The sequence below is a fragment of the Triturus cristatus genome, chromosome 2_1 (genome assembly GCF_964204655.1).
Source record: "Triturus cristatus chromosome 2_1, aTriCri1.1, whole genome shotgun sequence".
In the NCBI taxonomy this organism is placed as follows: Eukaryota; Metazoa; Chordata; class Amphibia; order Caudata; family Salamandridae; genus Triturus; species Triturus cristatus.
In genome coordinates, this window is record NC_140581.1 from 460,486,509 (window position 1) to 460,503,561 (window position 17,053).

The 17,053-nt window shown below is 46.0% G+C and overlaps 1 protein-coding gene across 1 annotated transcript; it reads left to right on the plus strand.

The window, feature by feature from the left end:
• The first annotated feature begins 1,245 nt into the window (after positions 1-1,245).
• Positions 1,246-6,512, plus strand: LOC146865472 (zinc finger MYM-type protein 1-like). Its single transcript, XM_085640741.1, has 2 exons — positions 1,246-2,421; positions 6,189-6,512. Exon 1 carries the CDS (start codon positions 1,315-1,317, stop codon positions 2,380-2,382), a length of 1,068 nt encoding a protein of 355 aa, XP_085496867.1. The 5' UTR covers positions 1,246-1,314; the 3' UTR covers positions 2,383-2,421; positions 6,189-6,512.
• The last annotated feature ends 10,541 nt before the right edge of the window (positions 6,513-17,053 follow it).

The window sequence follows — 17,053 nt, forward strand, 5'->3', positions numbered from 1 at the left end:
TCTGTGGTCACTCTCAAGGCCCTCAAGCAGTGTCTTTCAGTGCCTCCAGCAACCACTATGGCACAGAGAGGCAGGAGGCAGTACGGCTCTATTTTTAGCAGTCATTTGAGATGTATTAGGATAATGCACAAGATATATGTATAATGTATTTATACTGAAATTTCATATTATTGCACTGCACCTTATACGTTGTACTTTGATTATTGGCAGGTTTCTTTAATATATATATATATATATATATATTGGTAAGGCCAGCAACACCCCATCATGAATACAGTACAAGAGCTGATTACAAAGTCATTCCAGTCACGGCCACTTGAACAAAAACTACAGTTAAAACAATTGGGACCTCATCAGCCTGAAATAAACCTACAGCAAACTAACCAGGACAGAGGAAAAATGTCAAAACGTACATTCTCAAATGCCTGGTACACAAAAGCTGATTGGCTTACAGGGTGCCCTATAAGAAATTCTCTGTTCTGCTTCCCCTGCTTGCTGTTTGGCGGTGACTTTTCTTGGACACGGCAAGGAATGGTCGACCTGAAGCACATCGCTGAAAAAATAAAGAAGCATGCGCTCACAAGAAATCATCTGGAAAACCTGACAAGACTGGGAATGTTGGGGGAAGACGCACCAATTGAGCAGCAGATAAATGATGCGTATCGCAAATCCATTCAAAAACACAATGAAGCTGTTGATAAGAACAGACAAAATCTATCCAAGATCATTGATTGCATTCGTTTCTGTGGTGCTTTCGAACTGGCATTGCGAGGCCATGACGAATCAGAAACTTCCTCAAAACCCGGGATCTTCCGAGGCCTAGTGGATTTAATGTCAACCATAGACCAGGATTTGGAAAGACATTTAGCACATGCTACAGTCTTTAAGGGCACCTCTAATACAATACAAAATGAACTCCTTGACTGTATGCTCGAAATTATAAGAAGCCATATTGTGCAAGAGTTGCGAAACACAGACTTTGTGGCTATTCAGGCTGATGACACCACTGATGTGTCCACTCAAACACAGTCCGTGTTAGTGTTTCGGTACCTTGACAGTGACAGAAACATTGTGGAAAGATTTTATGGCTTCACGCATTTAAGTGACTCTAGTGCAGCAACCATCACTGAAGCAATACTGTGTCAACTGGACTTAATTTTCCCGGACCTGCCTCAAAAACAAAAGCTTATCGCACAAAGCTATGACGGTGCATCCGTAATGAGTGGGAGCCTTAGTGGAGTTCAGAAGAGAATTCGAGATGTGTACCCTAATGCTCATTTTGTGCACTGTTTCGCCCACCAACTCAATCTTATTATGCAACAGGCGGTATCAAAGATCAGAGAGACACGAGTCTTCTTTCAGGATATCGGAGGCATAGCAGCATTCTTCACACGTTCCCCCAAAAGAACAGAAGCCCTTCATGAGATTGTGGACAAAAGCGTACCAAGGGGATCCTCAACTCGTTGGAACTTTCACATTCGTACAGTCAACTTAATCTTTGAACGGAGGGAGGTCCTTGAGAAATGTTTTGTCGCCATAGCATCCAGAGCAGACTTTGATCACACAAGTCAGAATGAAGCCCATGGCTTTATTAGAACACTACAAGACAAAGAGTTTCAGTTCTTACTGTTTTTATTTCATGACATAATGATTCCTGTTGATGTGTTATACGATCAGTTGCAAAGAAAAGACCTAGATACTGTCTCTGTGAAAGCCAATACATCTGCATTTGTACAACAGATTATGAAAGTGAGAGATGGGGTTGAAGATTTAGAGAGCAAACTGCCGCAGCATTCTGTTTTTGCAAACCGCAGACAAAACATCACCTCTCTGGTTCGAATTGGAAAGGAGATATGTGACATTGTAATTGTGCAGGCGAAAGAACGCTTTTCGTTCACAAAACATTTGGTGAGTGCGACTTTATTGCAAAGTAAAGAGTTTGCACAATATGATGAATCCTTCCCTGAGCGTGCTCTGAATCAGGCTGTGGAAGCGTATCCTATGCTCAAAAAAGAGCAGCTGAGAACTGAGTTAACTGTACTCTACGGAATGCCTGTGTACCGGAAGGCCACAAGCGCCTTGACTTTGCTGAGTTTAATTCATAAACTGCATATGGAAAACTCACTTACAGAGACAGTGACTTTACTAAAAATTGTGATTACGACTCCAATGACAACAGTAGAAGCTGAACGATGTTTTTCAGCCTTAAAGCGCATAAAGACATTCCTCAGGAACACCATGCTAGAGGAAAGACTAAATGCTTTGGCGATGCTATCTGTAGAGAGCAAGCTAGTCCAAAAGATACCGGACTTCAACATGAAAGTAATTGACAAGTTTGCTACACTGAAAGAGAGACGTGCGGATTTCATCTACAAAAAGTGAATGCTGCTACTTGTTTGAATACAAAAAATTCTGATTGAGGTAAGAAATGCATTGTTATCTCTGTTTTTAAAAGTTTTGTAGTGTTTGTTCTATTTGGAGACTACACAGATTTGCTCACCTTTGTTCACTGGCCGGACCTGTCTCCCGCAGGGTGAACGATTCGTTGCTTGTGTTGCCTATCAAACCTTTCCCCTTGGCAAATTGCGAAAACCTTTATACCAGTGGTTCCCAAACTGTTTACTCCTGAGGACCCCAATTGAGTCACCACTGGAAGCCGGGGACCCCCAAGCAATTTGTATGACTTAAATTTCAAACATTAAAACAGTAATTCGAAAACAATAAACACACGTGTGCACACAAAACGGATACTCGAATTACTAAGGATTTTAGTATTTTATATTGAAAGAATTTGCAAAAAACAGGAGGGTTAGCGCTGCATCTCCATGACTAACTTTTAAATGGTTGGTTTTATTTCGCAGTATGAGACTCCTGCCAGGGCCAGACTGGAAACCCAAAGCAGCCCTGGCAAATGTTTTCAGACCAGTCCCCATACAGTGCACACCTAGTGCAGTGAGTGCGCCTGACCACTACAAAGGGGGCTTTGGGAGGCTCTCCCCCCAAGACAATTTAGGAAACAATGGTGCAGTCTACAACAAATTTATCATTATATATTGAATTGTATCAGCTTTTAAAGAGTAGTAAATGATGACCTTACTATGCACCAGGATATGACAATCTTTGTTGGGGTTCTTCAATGATTCCCATATTATCCTCCTCCAACAGTGCCTCTCATCTCTCCATAGCCCCTCTGTCACATGTATTTAATTTGTTTTATAACATCTCTCATACCATTGAAGGATGTCAGAGCACCTTAAATCACACACATATAGGGGCAGATTTACAAGCCCCTTGCGCCACAGGTGCGTCACAAAAAGTGATGCACCGGTGACGCATTTTAGTGCCCCATATTTCCAAGGCAGGAAAAGCAACCCTGCGTGACTTTTCCTGGTCTTGTAAATATGGCCCAATTGCACACAGCACTTTACGTGAAAGGGACGTTCCATGAGTGTTGCTGTGGGTGTTCCCACGCATAACCCATTTTAAAGAACTTACCACTGAGACTGCATTTAAGTTGCTCATTCAGTGTAAGTCGGGTTCTTCTCTTGATCCTGTTCCTGCCAAAATTATGAGTAATTTGGCCCCTCTGTTGATTGGTCCTTTCCTTTCCATTTGGAATACCTCACTGCGCTCGGGCCAGTTTCCTTCTGCTTGGAAGGAGGCTTTATTAGTTCCCATTCTGAAGAAAATGGATGTGGATCCTATGCAATTTTGTAACTATTGACCCATCTCCCTTCTACCCAAGCCTGCGAAGGTTCTGGAAAAGGCTGTGCAGCTACAATTGGCAGAGTACTTAGTAACCAACTCTTTACTGCATGATTCACAATCAGGTTTCAGAACTGGCTTTAGTACGGAGACTGCTCTTTTAGAGGTCTCTGAAACGATCCGTGAGTGTGTGGATAGGGGAGAGGAGGCCATGCTGGTCCTCCTCGACCTATCCGCCGCATTTGATACAGTCTCTCATGAAATCTTACTGGATCGTCTAATGCAGTTTGGACTGGGAGGCTCTGCTTTAGCTTGGATTACCTCCTTTCTTACCGGACGCACCCAGAAAGTCCTTCTTAACCCGTTTGTATCAGAGAGTAAATCCCTTTTATGTGGGGTGCCTCAGGGCTCCTCACTCAGTCCCCTATTTTTTAACGTGTATCTTGCACCTCTGGCCGAGATAGTGGAGTCTTGGGGTATTAGGGTGATCTCCTACGCTGACGATACTCAGCTTATGTTCTCCTTCAGTGATCACTCAGATTCCAGCTTCGCCAGATTTCGCAAGTGTTTGAGCAACATATGCTCTTGGATGTCTGCCAACCATCTCAGACTCAACACCGATAAGACTGAGGTCTTATTTTTTAATCAGAAATCCATCCCTCCTGCCACTCTGTGGTGGCCATCTGTGCTCAACCCCCCTCCTGTACCTGCTCTAACAGCTCGCAACCTGGGCTTTCAATTTGACAAGGATCTCTCCTGTAAGGCTCAAATTAATAAGGTCATGGCAGCATGTTTTGGGAAGCTGCGCATGATTAGGAAGATCCTCCCATATCTGCCTTTGGATGCTCGTAGAACTGTTATTCATGCCCTGATCACTTCACATCTGGATTATGCCAATAGCCTTTATGCCAGAGCTCCTCTGTACCTAATTGGACGTCTTCAGATCGTTCAGAATGCGGCGGCAAGACTTATTGGCAATATCCCCTATCGTCAGTCGGTTGCGTCGTACCGCAAGCAGTTGCATTGGCTCCCCATTTCTCGTCGTATTCAGTTCAAGATGCTGATGTTTGCCTTCCGCGCCCTTAATGGATCAGGCCCAGGTTATTTGAGAAAGAGACTTGTGCTTTCTCAATCAGCTAGAGCTCTGCGGTCTAATGACCTTCGCCTTTTGACGGTTCCTCGTTTCCGTCGCTCCAGAATGGGCGGTAGATCTTTTACCGTCATGACGGCTAAACTTTGGAACAACCTACCACTTGAGCTTAGGTTTCTCCCTTCAGAATCCCTCTTTCGCAGCAACTTGAAAACCTGGTTGTTCTCCTCTTATTAAGCTTCTCTCTTCTAAGCATTTAGGTCTACAGCGCCGGGACACCCCCTCGGGGGTAGCTGCGCGCTTTATAAGCTTCTTAAATAAATAAATAAATGGAACCAGACACATTTCCAGATTTACGAGGAATCGTAAATCTGGAAATGTGTCTGAATGCTACGCCACCCCAGGGGAGGCGTAGGGAGGGGCAACTTGGAGAAATGTATTAATTTCTCCTCTTTCTATGCATGTTGCATTCTGCAGCACGCATAGAAACAGGATATTACCTCTGGTGATTGTTTATGTACAGGAAGGTGTCCCTTCCTGCACATAAACAATCAGTAAAACAATGACGTTTTGCAAGTTCTATGTGTGCTAATGCAGCACACTTAGAAGTTGAAAAACGCCATTTCTGATTCTTTATGTGCAGGAAGTAACCCTTCCTGCATGTAAACAATCTCCCCATGACACAGGCATCCTTGCACCATGGTGCAAATGTGCCTGTGCAGGTGCATGGCAGCAGTTTGTGCGCCAGCACAGGGGAAGCACAGAGATGCAACATATTGTTGTAAATATGTCGCATCCCTGTGCTTCGAAAGTGACTCAGTGCGGCGCAGCCAAATGGCTTGCGACACACACAGTCAATTTCCTTGCAAATCTGCCCCATGGAGACAATGATTCCTACGTGTAAATCAGTGTATAGAAAATGTTACATAAGGCAAATGCGACTACAGGGTGTAGGATTCACATGTTATTCATACTGGTAGGCATTTTTAAAGAGTGCTTGGTCTGGAGAAGCACAAACTCAGGATTCAGAACATAACAGTGGTTAGCATTGACTTTAACAATAAAAATGTATTGCCACCCAAATAAACCTTTTTAGCAGGATTAGGATAATGAAAGACTTGAAACAAACATATGTTTCTAACTTGTATCATGCAGCTTGCAAGCAGCTCTTTGATGACAGTTTATAGGTCACTGTGCTAGATTACTATTGTCACTTATGAACTGCACAGTAACAAAAGAATCTGTGACTAAAGCAGTAACCCACTAACCTAGGCACATAAAAAATGTTTTTCAAAATGCATGGTACACGTTCTTTGCAGTAGGCATATTAACCCTCTGTGCTACATTAGATAAGTCAAAGCTGCCACTTGACACAACTCTCATCTCTCTCCAGCAGGTACATTAATCACCGACGTAATCTTGACACTTTTATTGTTGCTGGAAAACTGCTGATTCTACAAGGAACTTTTTTGTGCTTTTAAAATTACTGCCTGAGGACCCCCTGGGAATGTGTCACGGACCCCTGGGGGTCCGCGGACCACAGTTTGGGAAACACTGCTTTATACCATTTATATTTGGGGTACTTGCGTGGACCTATGTGAAGTGTGTGTACAAAGTTCAGCTCAACCAGAATCACGGTAACAGCGCATTGCGCTGCCTCTTTTATATTCAGTATATTGTAAGACTGTTTTTCTTCCCCCGCCTTTCCTTGTTTTGTTTCCCTGTTTTCCCCTTGCTTGCCATTCGTTACTCTAGAGTCTAATATTCAGTATGTTGTAAGACTGTTTTTCTTCCCCCGCCTTTCCTTGTTTTGTTTCCCTGTTTTCCCCTTGCGTGCCATTCGTTACTCTAGAGTCTAATAGAGTCGGAAGGCCGTAGGGGAAGACTGTGGACTTTTCTTCAAGTTCCTGACGCTCCTGCGGAACGAGCCTGGCAACCATTACACTGCTGTGCAACTTCTTCTACTCTTAGAGCTGAGATTTCCATGAGTCTTATAGTCTGAATTCAGCACCTGAGCATAATAGGACAGAATGTATGAAGCTCTGTGGTAATACTGAATAAGCAGCTACCTATGTTATGCCATCTAGTAATGTAATAACTGCACTTTCACAATTGCTTTATTAACCTTCCTGCTTTCTCAAATTTGCTTGAAAATGCACGATTTTTCTTTTTTTTTTTCAAAATTTTCTTGGGGGGGGTAACCCTCCCAAACCCCCCTTTTGGGGTTCAGGCACGCTCGCTGCGCTCGCTCGCTACGGTGCTGTATGCTAATTCGTTTGCGCCCCACCACTTTAAAATCTCACCCACCGCCCCTGCTCTGATCGCCGCAAAGAAGTGCTGCATCTGACACGCAGCAGAACGAGCACTTATGGTAGAGTGCTGATCGTCAACAGGGGAATGTCAGGAGTGCATGAGTCGAGTGAGCGTGCCGAGTGTTCACCACAACAAATCTGAGGTGAGGTGCGGAGGGGAGTCGGAGCGAGATTTATGAGGGAGGGCGTGTCAATCGCGCCTTGAGTGTCTGTGGAGAAGACGCGCGCACTATTCTTTGGGGTGCAGCTGTGAAGAGCGCTTGTGATCTTTAAGCACAAGAAGAGCTTGAGGAAAAATGTCCACTAAGGTCCTCGCATGCCTGTGTGCTGCTTGCACATCGTATAAACAATTCTCACTTGTGCTTTCGTGTGCATCCCACAGCAGCTCCTCACCGCATCCTCTGCTGTTCTTGAAGTCTTAGGGGCAGACATGTGTCTGGTTTGAGGAAAAGCTTGTTATGTAGTGTGAGCCTCCTGCTTGCTGCAGTTAGTACTACACGTATTCTTCATGACAAATTTGGTAAAAGTCAGAGCAGCTGTGTGTCCATATCGGATTTGGTCAGTCAACTTCATTTTGGCACAGAAAATAACGTATTTTGAATTCCTCTTGGTGTAATTTTTTTTTTAACCTAAGCTACTGAGAGTGAACGTATCTTTTCAGCATGGCAGTCTCATCCATTGTAATTCCACAGTCATTCCTTGCACAGCCAGGTCAACCATCCATGCCGTGGGAGGGGTGGATTGATCTTTTTGAGAATTACATTGTTACTCTGGATGGTCTTGAGTTTTCAGCTGAAAGGAAAAAAACACTCCTGCTGGGAACGATCGGTAAAGAGGCACACCGCATTATCAAGTACTTACCATGCCCGGGAGCAACAATCAACCTGCTGAAGATGTGTTCATGGAAGCCATGCTAAGTCTTGAAAAGAGATTTGATAAGGATGAGAACATTGTGTTGTCACGGTACAGGTTCTATACCAGACCGCAAAAGGACGACGAGTCCATGGATGAGCTTGCTTCAGCTTTACACAAATATGGTCAAATGGCAGATGAACTCATTTGAGATCAGTTGATTGTTCAGTGCCATAGCAAGAAGGTGCAAGAACGACTTTGGCCTGAAAATAATCTAACTTTGAAGGATGCCATCAGGTCTTTAATTACGCCGATGATACTCAACTTCTTATCCGGCTTAACAACTCCCACCAGGCCCAGGAGTCGGCCAAAAAGTTGCTCAGGTTCACTGTGAACTGGATGACGGCCAATTCATTGAAAATAAATCCGGATAAGACCGAATTGCTCGTCATTCCAAAAAGTAATAGCCCCTGGTGTGATCTCTTCTGGCCTCTGGAACTAGGTGTAGTCCCAGTACCAGTCCCGGTTGTAAAAAGCCTGGGGCTGAAAATTGACTCTGAACTATCTATGTCTTGCCAGGTTACCACGCTAGTGGGAACCTGTACTGGCTTACTCAGGCAGCTACGGGAACTTGCTCCTCTCTTGTCAACATCTTCACTACAGTCAATTGTCTCCACCACTGTCATCTCCAGGCTGGATTACGGGAATGCCCTTTACATTGGCCTCCCCCAGAAGCTTATTGGGAGATTGCAGGTGGTGCAGAACGATGCGGCCAGGCTTATTTTTATACTTCCTAGAAAGACACGCGCTACCCCTCTGTTACATAAACTACATTGGCTCCCTATCAAACAGAGAGCGCAGTTCAAGGGTCTATGTATTGCCCACAAGGCAATCTACGGTCAGGCACCCAAGTATATAAAAGATCGCTTGGAGAAATATGTTCCTGGTTGGACTCTGCGATCTTCTGAGGCCTGCAGGTTAGCTCCCCCAGGTACATCTCTAAATCCAAAGGGGGTAGAGCGTTCTCTGTTTTTCTCACGCAGATCTGGAATGATCTGCCGGAGTACCTACGCAGGGAACCGGCTCTGCTCATCTTTAGGAAGCGTTTAAAAACTTTCCTATTTAGAGAGGTGTTAACAACAGCGTAATCTTCTGCCACCGCCGCTGTTATTCTATTTCTGCCCCAGTGACTTGCTCACTCTTCTCTAGAAGCGCTTAGAGACCTGAAGGTGATTTGCACTATATAAAAGTCATATAACATACCATAACATAACATCTATATTGCAAAAGTGGATGCGGAGTCCGAGCAGTGCATGCTCGCCATGAGCAAGAAAGACAGAGCAATGGATGAAGTGACTGCTGTGGGGAAAAAGGATTTTGCAAAGAAGATTACAGCTGACAAGCCTAATCCAAGGCTCCAGAGAGGTGCAAAGTTCAGGGTCTGCTTTAGGTGTGGCAGTTCATTCCATACAAGTGATTCCAAGTGGTGTTTTGTGACCAAACAAGACTGCAGGAAGTGTGGACACAGGGGACACCATGCCCGGATGTGCAAAGCTTCAGGCAGGTCCAGAGTTGCAGTCGCTGAGGACTCGAGTACAGACGGGGACGGAGAAGAACGGGTGTTAATGGTCCTTCCCAGCAGCGGTGAAGAAGGGAAAAAGCGGCAACCAAGGCTATCTTCGGAATCTTGGGGAAAAAAATAGAACTGATGGTGGACTGTGGTTCTCTATACACCATCGTACCGAAGTGGATGTGGAAGAAAGAGTGGCCGCAGATTACCCTCCTGCCTAGAGACGTCAATCCAAGGGGGCACCAGGGCGAGTCCATTGATGCACTTGGTTTCTTTACCACTCCTATTGTTTCTAAGTCAAGACAAGTGGTGGGTGAAGTTTATGTTGCGGAGGTTGGGCCTCCTATCTTGGGATGGGGGCATCAATTTGACCTTCACATCATCATCAATCCCCATGCTGAGGGTCAAGTCTTGTGCTTGGCTGACGCATCCACCAAAGAAGTTTTGAGAGAGATGGATGATGATTTTGGAAGGGGGCTTGGCGAGTTGAAGAGGTATACTCATAAGATCATCTTAAAGGAAGGTACCATCCCCATCAAGCATAAGTTGAGGAGGGTCCCTGTCATTGTGAGGGATGAAGTAAAAAAAAAATCTTTGACATGCTCAAAGATGGGGTCATAGAACCTGTTGAGGCGAGTGAGTTGGTCTCTCCGGTGGCCATCACTAAGAAGAGTGATGGCATGTTCAGATTCTGTGTGGACCTTCGCAGTTTGAACCAGAATGTTGTCACCAACATTTTTCACCTTCCAAACATCAATGAGATGTTACTTATGCTTAAGGGCGGTAAGTACTTTTCAAAACTTGATTTAAAAAGTGGTTATCACCAAATTAAGTTACATGATGAGTCCAAAGACCTCTCAATGTTTATCACCATGGAGGGCACCTTTAGATTTAAATGGCTGCCTTTTGCTATGTCTTCTGCTGCCTGTGTTTTTCAGCGAGTCATGTCTGAGGTGCTGAGGGGTCTGGAACATGTAAAGTATTTTCAGGATGATATTCTTGTGTTTGGGGAGTCTATTCAGATGCACAACAAACATTTGAGAGAAGTCTTGGGCAGATTGAGGGAGGCTGGTCTTACCCTGAGGAAAGACAAGTGCAGGTTTTTGGTGGAGGAGATTGAGTACCTTAGCCATACCATCTCTGGGCAGGGTGTTTGCCCCAAATTCGACCTGATTGAAGCCATCCATGATGCTCCTATTCCCCCTTGAGAAGGACCAATTACGGTTATTCATGGACTTAATAGAGTATTACGCAGTTTTTGAACTGTTTTGCCACTCAACTGAGGCCCTGAGATTGCTGTTAAGGAAGGGGTGTTCCTTTGCCTGGGGCAAATTTCAACAGTGTACTTTTGACCGTATTAGGAAGGACATTTGTGAAGCTGGTGTCCTGGCACTCTTTGACACCCAACTTTCTACTTTTCTTAATGTAGACACCAGTGCTTGTGGACTTTGAGCTGTCTTGTCCCAAGTCCATGCTGGGTGTGAGAGAACGGTGGCGTTTGCTTTGCGCTCATTGTCCGAGTGTGAGTGTAACTGTTCGGTCATCAAGCGTGAGGCACTGGCAACTGCTTGGTCTGTCGAACATTTCAGGACCTTCTTGCAGGGCCTTGAATTCTGCATTCGCACATACCACAAGTCCTTGGTTAATGTATTAAGCCCAGGTGGCGCAATAAGGGCTCAGCCAGATTACTGGGTGTCTCACGTTCGAGACTGCAAAAAAAATGCACAAGCTGACTGCTTGTCTCGCTTGTCTCTGAGGGGCAAGTGTGGTCAGAGTGAAAGTTCAAGTGGGGGACAGGACGGAGTTGTAGCATCCTTGTGTGATATGGAAGAGTGCATGGGTGGGGCCTTTACGGCAGATGAGTGGTTCATGTGTATGGACCATGACTCTATTTGGGAAAAAGGGGGTGGTGATGGACAGAGTTTCTGAATGATGCAGAATACTCTTACCAAGTCAAGAGATCATGGTTTTAATCCATCACCGTTTTTTAGCTCACTGCACCATCCCAGCTCAGAACCAGGCTACATGCAAATTAGTCTGTACCTGTCCCAGTGCATGATGGGAACAGGGCAAACCAAACTACCAAGCCAATTCTTATACTGGGAAGGAAACAAGCTTCCGGGGACCGGTTTCTGGCATCACAGCCTTCGTCGGCCCGGCTTGCCTGAATCCTGAAGGTGCAATGAGCAAGGGACTCACGTCTGAGCATACCCTCCCACACTGAGTGTGGATAAAATCGATTTGGGAAAAAGGGGGTGGTGATGGACAGAGTTTCTGAATGATGCAGAATACTCTTACCAAGTCAAGAGATCATGGTTTTAATCCATCACCGTTTTTTAGCTCACTGCACCATCCCAGCTCAGAACCAGGCTACATGCAAATTAGTCTGTACCTGTCCCAGTGCATGATGGGAACAGGGCAAACCAAACTACCAAGCCAATTCTTATACTGGGAAGGAAACAAGCTTCCGGGGACCGGTTTCTGGCATCACAGCCTTCGTCGGCCCGGCTTGCCTGAATCCTGAAGGTGCAATGAGCAATGGACTCACGTCTGAGCATACCCTCCCACACTGAGTGTGGATAAAATCGATTTGGGAAAAAGGGGGTGGTGATGGACAGAGTTTCTGAATGATGCAGAATACTCTTACCAAGTCAAGAGATCATGGTTTTAATCCATCACCGTTTTTTAGCTCACTGCACCATCCCAGCTCAGAACCAGGCTACATGCAAATTAGTCTGTACCTGTCCCAGTGCATGATGGGAACAGGGCAAACCAAACTACCAAGCCAATTCTTATACTGGGAAGGAAACAAGCTTCCGGGGACCGGTTTCTGGCATCACAGCCTTCGTCGGCCCGGCTTGCCTGAATCCTGAAGGTGCAATGAGCAAGGGACTCACGTCTGAGCATACCCTCCCACACTGAGTGTGGATAAAATCGATTTGGGAAAAAGGGGGTGGTGATGGACAGAGTTTCTGAATGATGCAGAATACTCTTACCAAGTCAAGAGATCATGGTTTTAATCCATCACCGTTTTTTAGCTCACTGCACCATCCCAGCTCAGAACCAGGCTACATGCAAATTAGTCTGTACCTGTCCCAGTGCATGATGGGAACAGGGCAAACCAAACTACCAAGCCAATTCTTATACTGGGAAGGAAACAAGCTTCCGGGGACCGGTTTCTGGCATCACAGCCTTCGTCGGCCCGGCTTGCCTGAATCCTGAAGGTGCAATGAGCAAGGGACTCACGTCTGAGCATACCCTCCCACACTGAGTGTGGATAAAATCGATTTGGGAAAAAGGGGGTGGTGATGGACAGAGTTTCTGAATGATGCAGAATACTCTTACCAAGTCAAGAGATCATGGTTTTAATCCATCACCGTTTTTTAGCTCACTGCACCATCCCAGCTCAGAACCAGGCTACATGCAAATTAGTCTGTACCTGTCCCAGTGCATGATGGGAACAGGGCAAACCAAACTACCAAGCCAATTCTTATACTGGGAAGGAAACAAGCTTCCGGGGACCGGTTTCTGGCATCACAGCCTTCGTCGGCCCGGCTTGCCTGAATCCTGAAGGTGCAATGAGCAAGGGACTCACGTCTGAGCATACCCTCCCACACTGAGTGTGGATAAAATCGATTTGGGAAAAAGGGGGTGGTGATGGACAGAGTTTCTGAATGATGCAGAATACTCTTACCAAATCAAGAGATCATGGTTTTAATCCATCACCGTTTTTTAGCTCACTGCACCATCCCAGCTCAGAACCAGGCTACATGCAAATTAGTCTGTACCTGTCCCAGTGCATGATGGGAACAGGGCAAACCAAACTACCAAGCCAATTCTTATACTGGGAAGGAAACAAGCTTCCGGGGACCGGTTTCTGGCATCACAGCCTTCGTCGGCCCGGCTTGCCTGAATCCTGAAGGTGCAATGAGCAAGGGACTCATGTCTGAGCATACCCTCCCACACTGAGTGTGGATAAAATCGATTTGGGAAAAAGGGGGTGGTGATGGACAGAGTTTCTGAATGATGCAGAATACTCTTACCAAGTCAAGAGATCATGGTTTTAATCCATCACCGTTTTTTAGCTCACTGCACCATCCCAGCTCAGAACCAGGCTACATGCAAATTAGTCTGTACCTGTCCCAGTGCATGATGGGAACAGGGCAAACCAAACTACCAAGCCAATTCTTATACTGGGAAGGAAACAAGCTTCCGGGGACCGGTTTCTGGCATCACAGCCTTCGTCGGCCCGGCTTGCCTGAATCCTGAAGGTGCAATGAGCAAGGGACTCACGTCTGAGCATACCCTCCCACACTGAGTGTGGATAAAATCGATTTGGGAAAAAGGGGGTGGTGATGGACAGAGTTTCTGAATGATGCAGAATACTCTTACCAAGTCAAGAGATCATGGTTTTAATCCATCACCGTTTTTTAGCTCACTGCACCATCCCAGCTCAGAACCAGGCTACATGCAAATTAGTCTGTACCTGTCCCAGTGCATGATGGGAACAGGGCAAACCAAACTACCAAGCCAATTCTTATACTGGGAAGGAAACAAGCTTCCGGGGACCGGTTTCTGGCATCACAGCCTTCGTCGGCCCGGCTTGCCTGAATCCTCACTCAGTGTGGGAGGGTATGCTCAGACGTGAGTCCCTTGCTCATTGCACCATCAGGATTCAGGCAAGCCGGGCCGACGAAGGCTGTGATGCCAGAAACTGGTCCCCGGAAGCTTGTTTCCTTCCCAGTATAAGAATTGGCTTGGTAGTTTGGTTTGCCCTGTTCCCATCATGCACTGGGACAGGTACAGACTAATTTGCATGTAGCCAGGTTCTGAGCTGGGATGGTGCAGTGAGCTAAAAAATGGTGATGGATTAAAACCATGATCTCTTGACTTGGTAAGAGTATTCTGCATCATTCAGAGACTCTGTCCATCACCACCCCCTTTTTCCCAAATCGAATTTATCCACACTCAGTGTGGGAGGGTATGCTCAGACGTGAGTCCCTTGCTCATTGCACCATCAGGATTCAGGCAAGCCGGGCCGACGAAGGCTGTGATGCCAGAAACTGGTCCCCGGAAGCTTGTTTCCTTCCCAGTATAAGAATTGGCTTGGTAGTTTGGTTTGCCCTGTTCCCATCATGCACTGGGACAGGTACAGACTAATTTGCATGTAGCCAGGTTCTGAGCTGGGATGGTGCAGTGAGCTAAAAAATGGTGATGGATTAAAACCATGATCTCTTGACTTGGTAAGAGTATTCTGCATCATTCAGAGACTCTGTCCATCACCACCCCCTTTTTCCCAAATCGATTTTATCCACACTCAGTGTGGGAGGGTATGCTCAGACGTGAGTCCCTTGCTCATTGCACCATCAGGATTCAGGCAAGCCGGGCCGACGAAGGCTGTGATGCCAGAAACTGGTCCCCGGAAGCTTGTTTCCTTCCCAGTATAAGAATTGGCTTGGTAGTTTGGTTTGCCCTGTTCCCATCATGCACTGGGACAGGTACAGACTAATTTGCATGTAGCCAGGTTCTGAGCTGGGATGGTGCAGTGAGCTAAAAAATGGTGATGGATTAAAACCATGATCTCTTGACTTGGTAAGAGTATTCTGCATCATTCAGAGACTCTGTCCATCACCACCCCCTTTTTCCCAAATCGATTTTATCCACACTCAGTGTGGGAGGGTATGCTCATACGTGAGTCCCTTGCTCATTGCACCATCAGGATTCAGGCAAGCCGGGCCGACGAAGGCTGTGATGCCAGAAACTGGTCCCCGGAAGCTTGTTTCCTTCCCAGTATAAGAATTGGCTTGGTAGTTTGGTTTGCCCTGTTCCCATCATGCACTGGGACAGGTACAGACTAATTTGCATGTAGCCAGGTTCTGAGCTGGGATGGTGCAGTGAGCTAAAAAATGGTGATGGATTAAAACCATGATCTCTTGACTTGGTAAGAGTATTCTGCATCATTCAGAGACTCTGTCCATCACCACCCCCTTTTTCCCAAATCGATTTTATCCACACTCAGTGTGGGAGGGTATGCTCATACGTGAGTCCCTTGCTCATTGCACCATCAGGATTCAGGCAAGCCGGGCCAACGAAGGCTGTGATGCCAGAAACTGGTCCCCGGAAGCTTGTTTCCTTCCCAGTATAAGAATTGGCTTGGTAGTTTGGTTTGCCCTGTTCCCATCATGCACTGGGACAGGTACAGACTAATTTGCATGTAGCCAGGATCTGAGCTGGGATGGTGCAGTGAGCTAAAAAATGGTGATGGATTAAAACCATGATCTCTTGACTTGGTAAGAGTATTCTGCATCATTCAGAGACTCTGTCCATCACCACCCCCTTTTTCCCAAATCGATTTTATCCACACTCAGTGTGGGAGGGTATGCTCAGACGTGAGTCCCTTGCTCATTGCACCATCAGGATTCAGGCAAGCCGGGCCGACGAAGGCTGTGATGCCAGAAACTGGTCCCCGGAAGCTTGTTTCCTTCCCAGTATAAGAATTGGCTTGGTAGTTTGGTTTGCCCTGTTCCCATCATGCACTGGGACAGGTACAGACTAATTTGCATGTAGCCAGGTTCTGAGCTGGGATGGTGCAGTGAGCTAAAAAATGGTGATGGATTAAAACCATGATCTCTTGACTTGGTAAGAGTATTCTGCATCATTCAGAGACTCTGTCCATCACCACCCCCTTTTTCCCATATCGATTTTATCCACACTCAGTGTGGGAGGGTATGCTCAGACGTGAGTCCCTTGCTCATTGCACCATCAGGATTCAGGCAAGCCGGGCCGACGAAGGCTGTGATGCCAGAAACTGGTCCCCGGAAGCTTGTTTCCTTCCCAGTATAAGAATTGGCTTGGTAGTTTGGTTTGCCCTGTTCCCATCATGCACTGGGACAGGTACAGACTAATTTGCATGTAGCCAGGTTCTGAGCTGGGATGGTGCAGTGAGCTAAAAAATGGTGATGGATTAAAACCATGATCTCTTGACTTGGTAAGAGTATTCTGCATCATTCAGAGACTCTGTCCATCACCACCCCCTTTTTCCCAAATGGACCATGACTCTACCCTTAAGGATGTTGAATGCATGTTGGTCTCGGGTGGTAGACGAGAAAGCACTGTGACCCCCTCTGTAAGACCATTCATTAAGATCTTGGATGAAATGAGTCTTAGTGAGGCAAAAGTCTTGATAAGAAATGATAAATTCATACCTCCATGTGGATTAAGGCCTAAGATTATCGGGCTTGTCCATGAGGGACATCTCGGGCAAATCATGACCATGAAGCGAGTGCGGGAGAATTTCTGGTGGCCATGCATGGATGAGCAGATTACCTCTTGGATTGTAAATTGTGAGGTGTGCTTGGAGAGTTAGAAAAGGCTCAAGACGGGTGAACAGGCCTCTTTTGGGCACATTGAGGATCCTTGTCTGCCCTGGAGTACTGTTTGTTTAGACTTCATTGGGCCCTTGCATGGTGTGGAAGAGAGGTTGAGAAATGCATTAGTTATGGTTGATGTTCACTCCAAATGGCT

Bases quoted from the DNA above. Each gene is read 5' to 3' on its own strand.
- LOC146865472 (XM_085640741.1), top strand. From the start codon at position 1,315: ATGCAACAGGCGGTATCAAAGATCAGAGAGACACGAGTCTTCTTTCAG.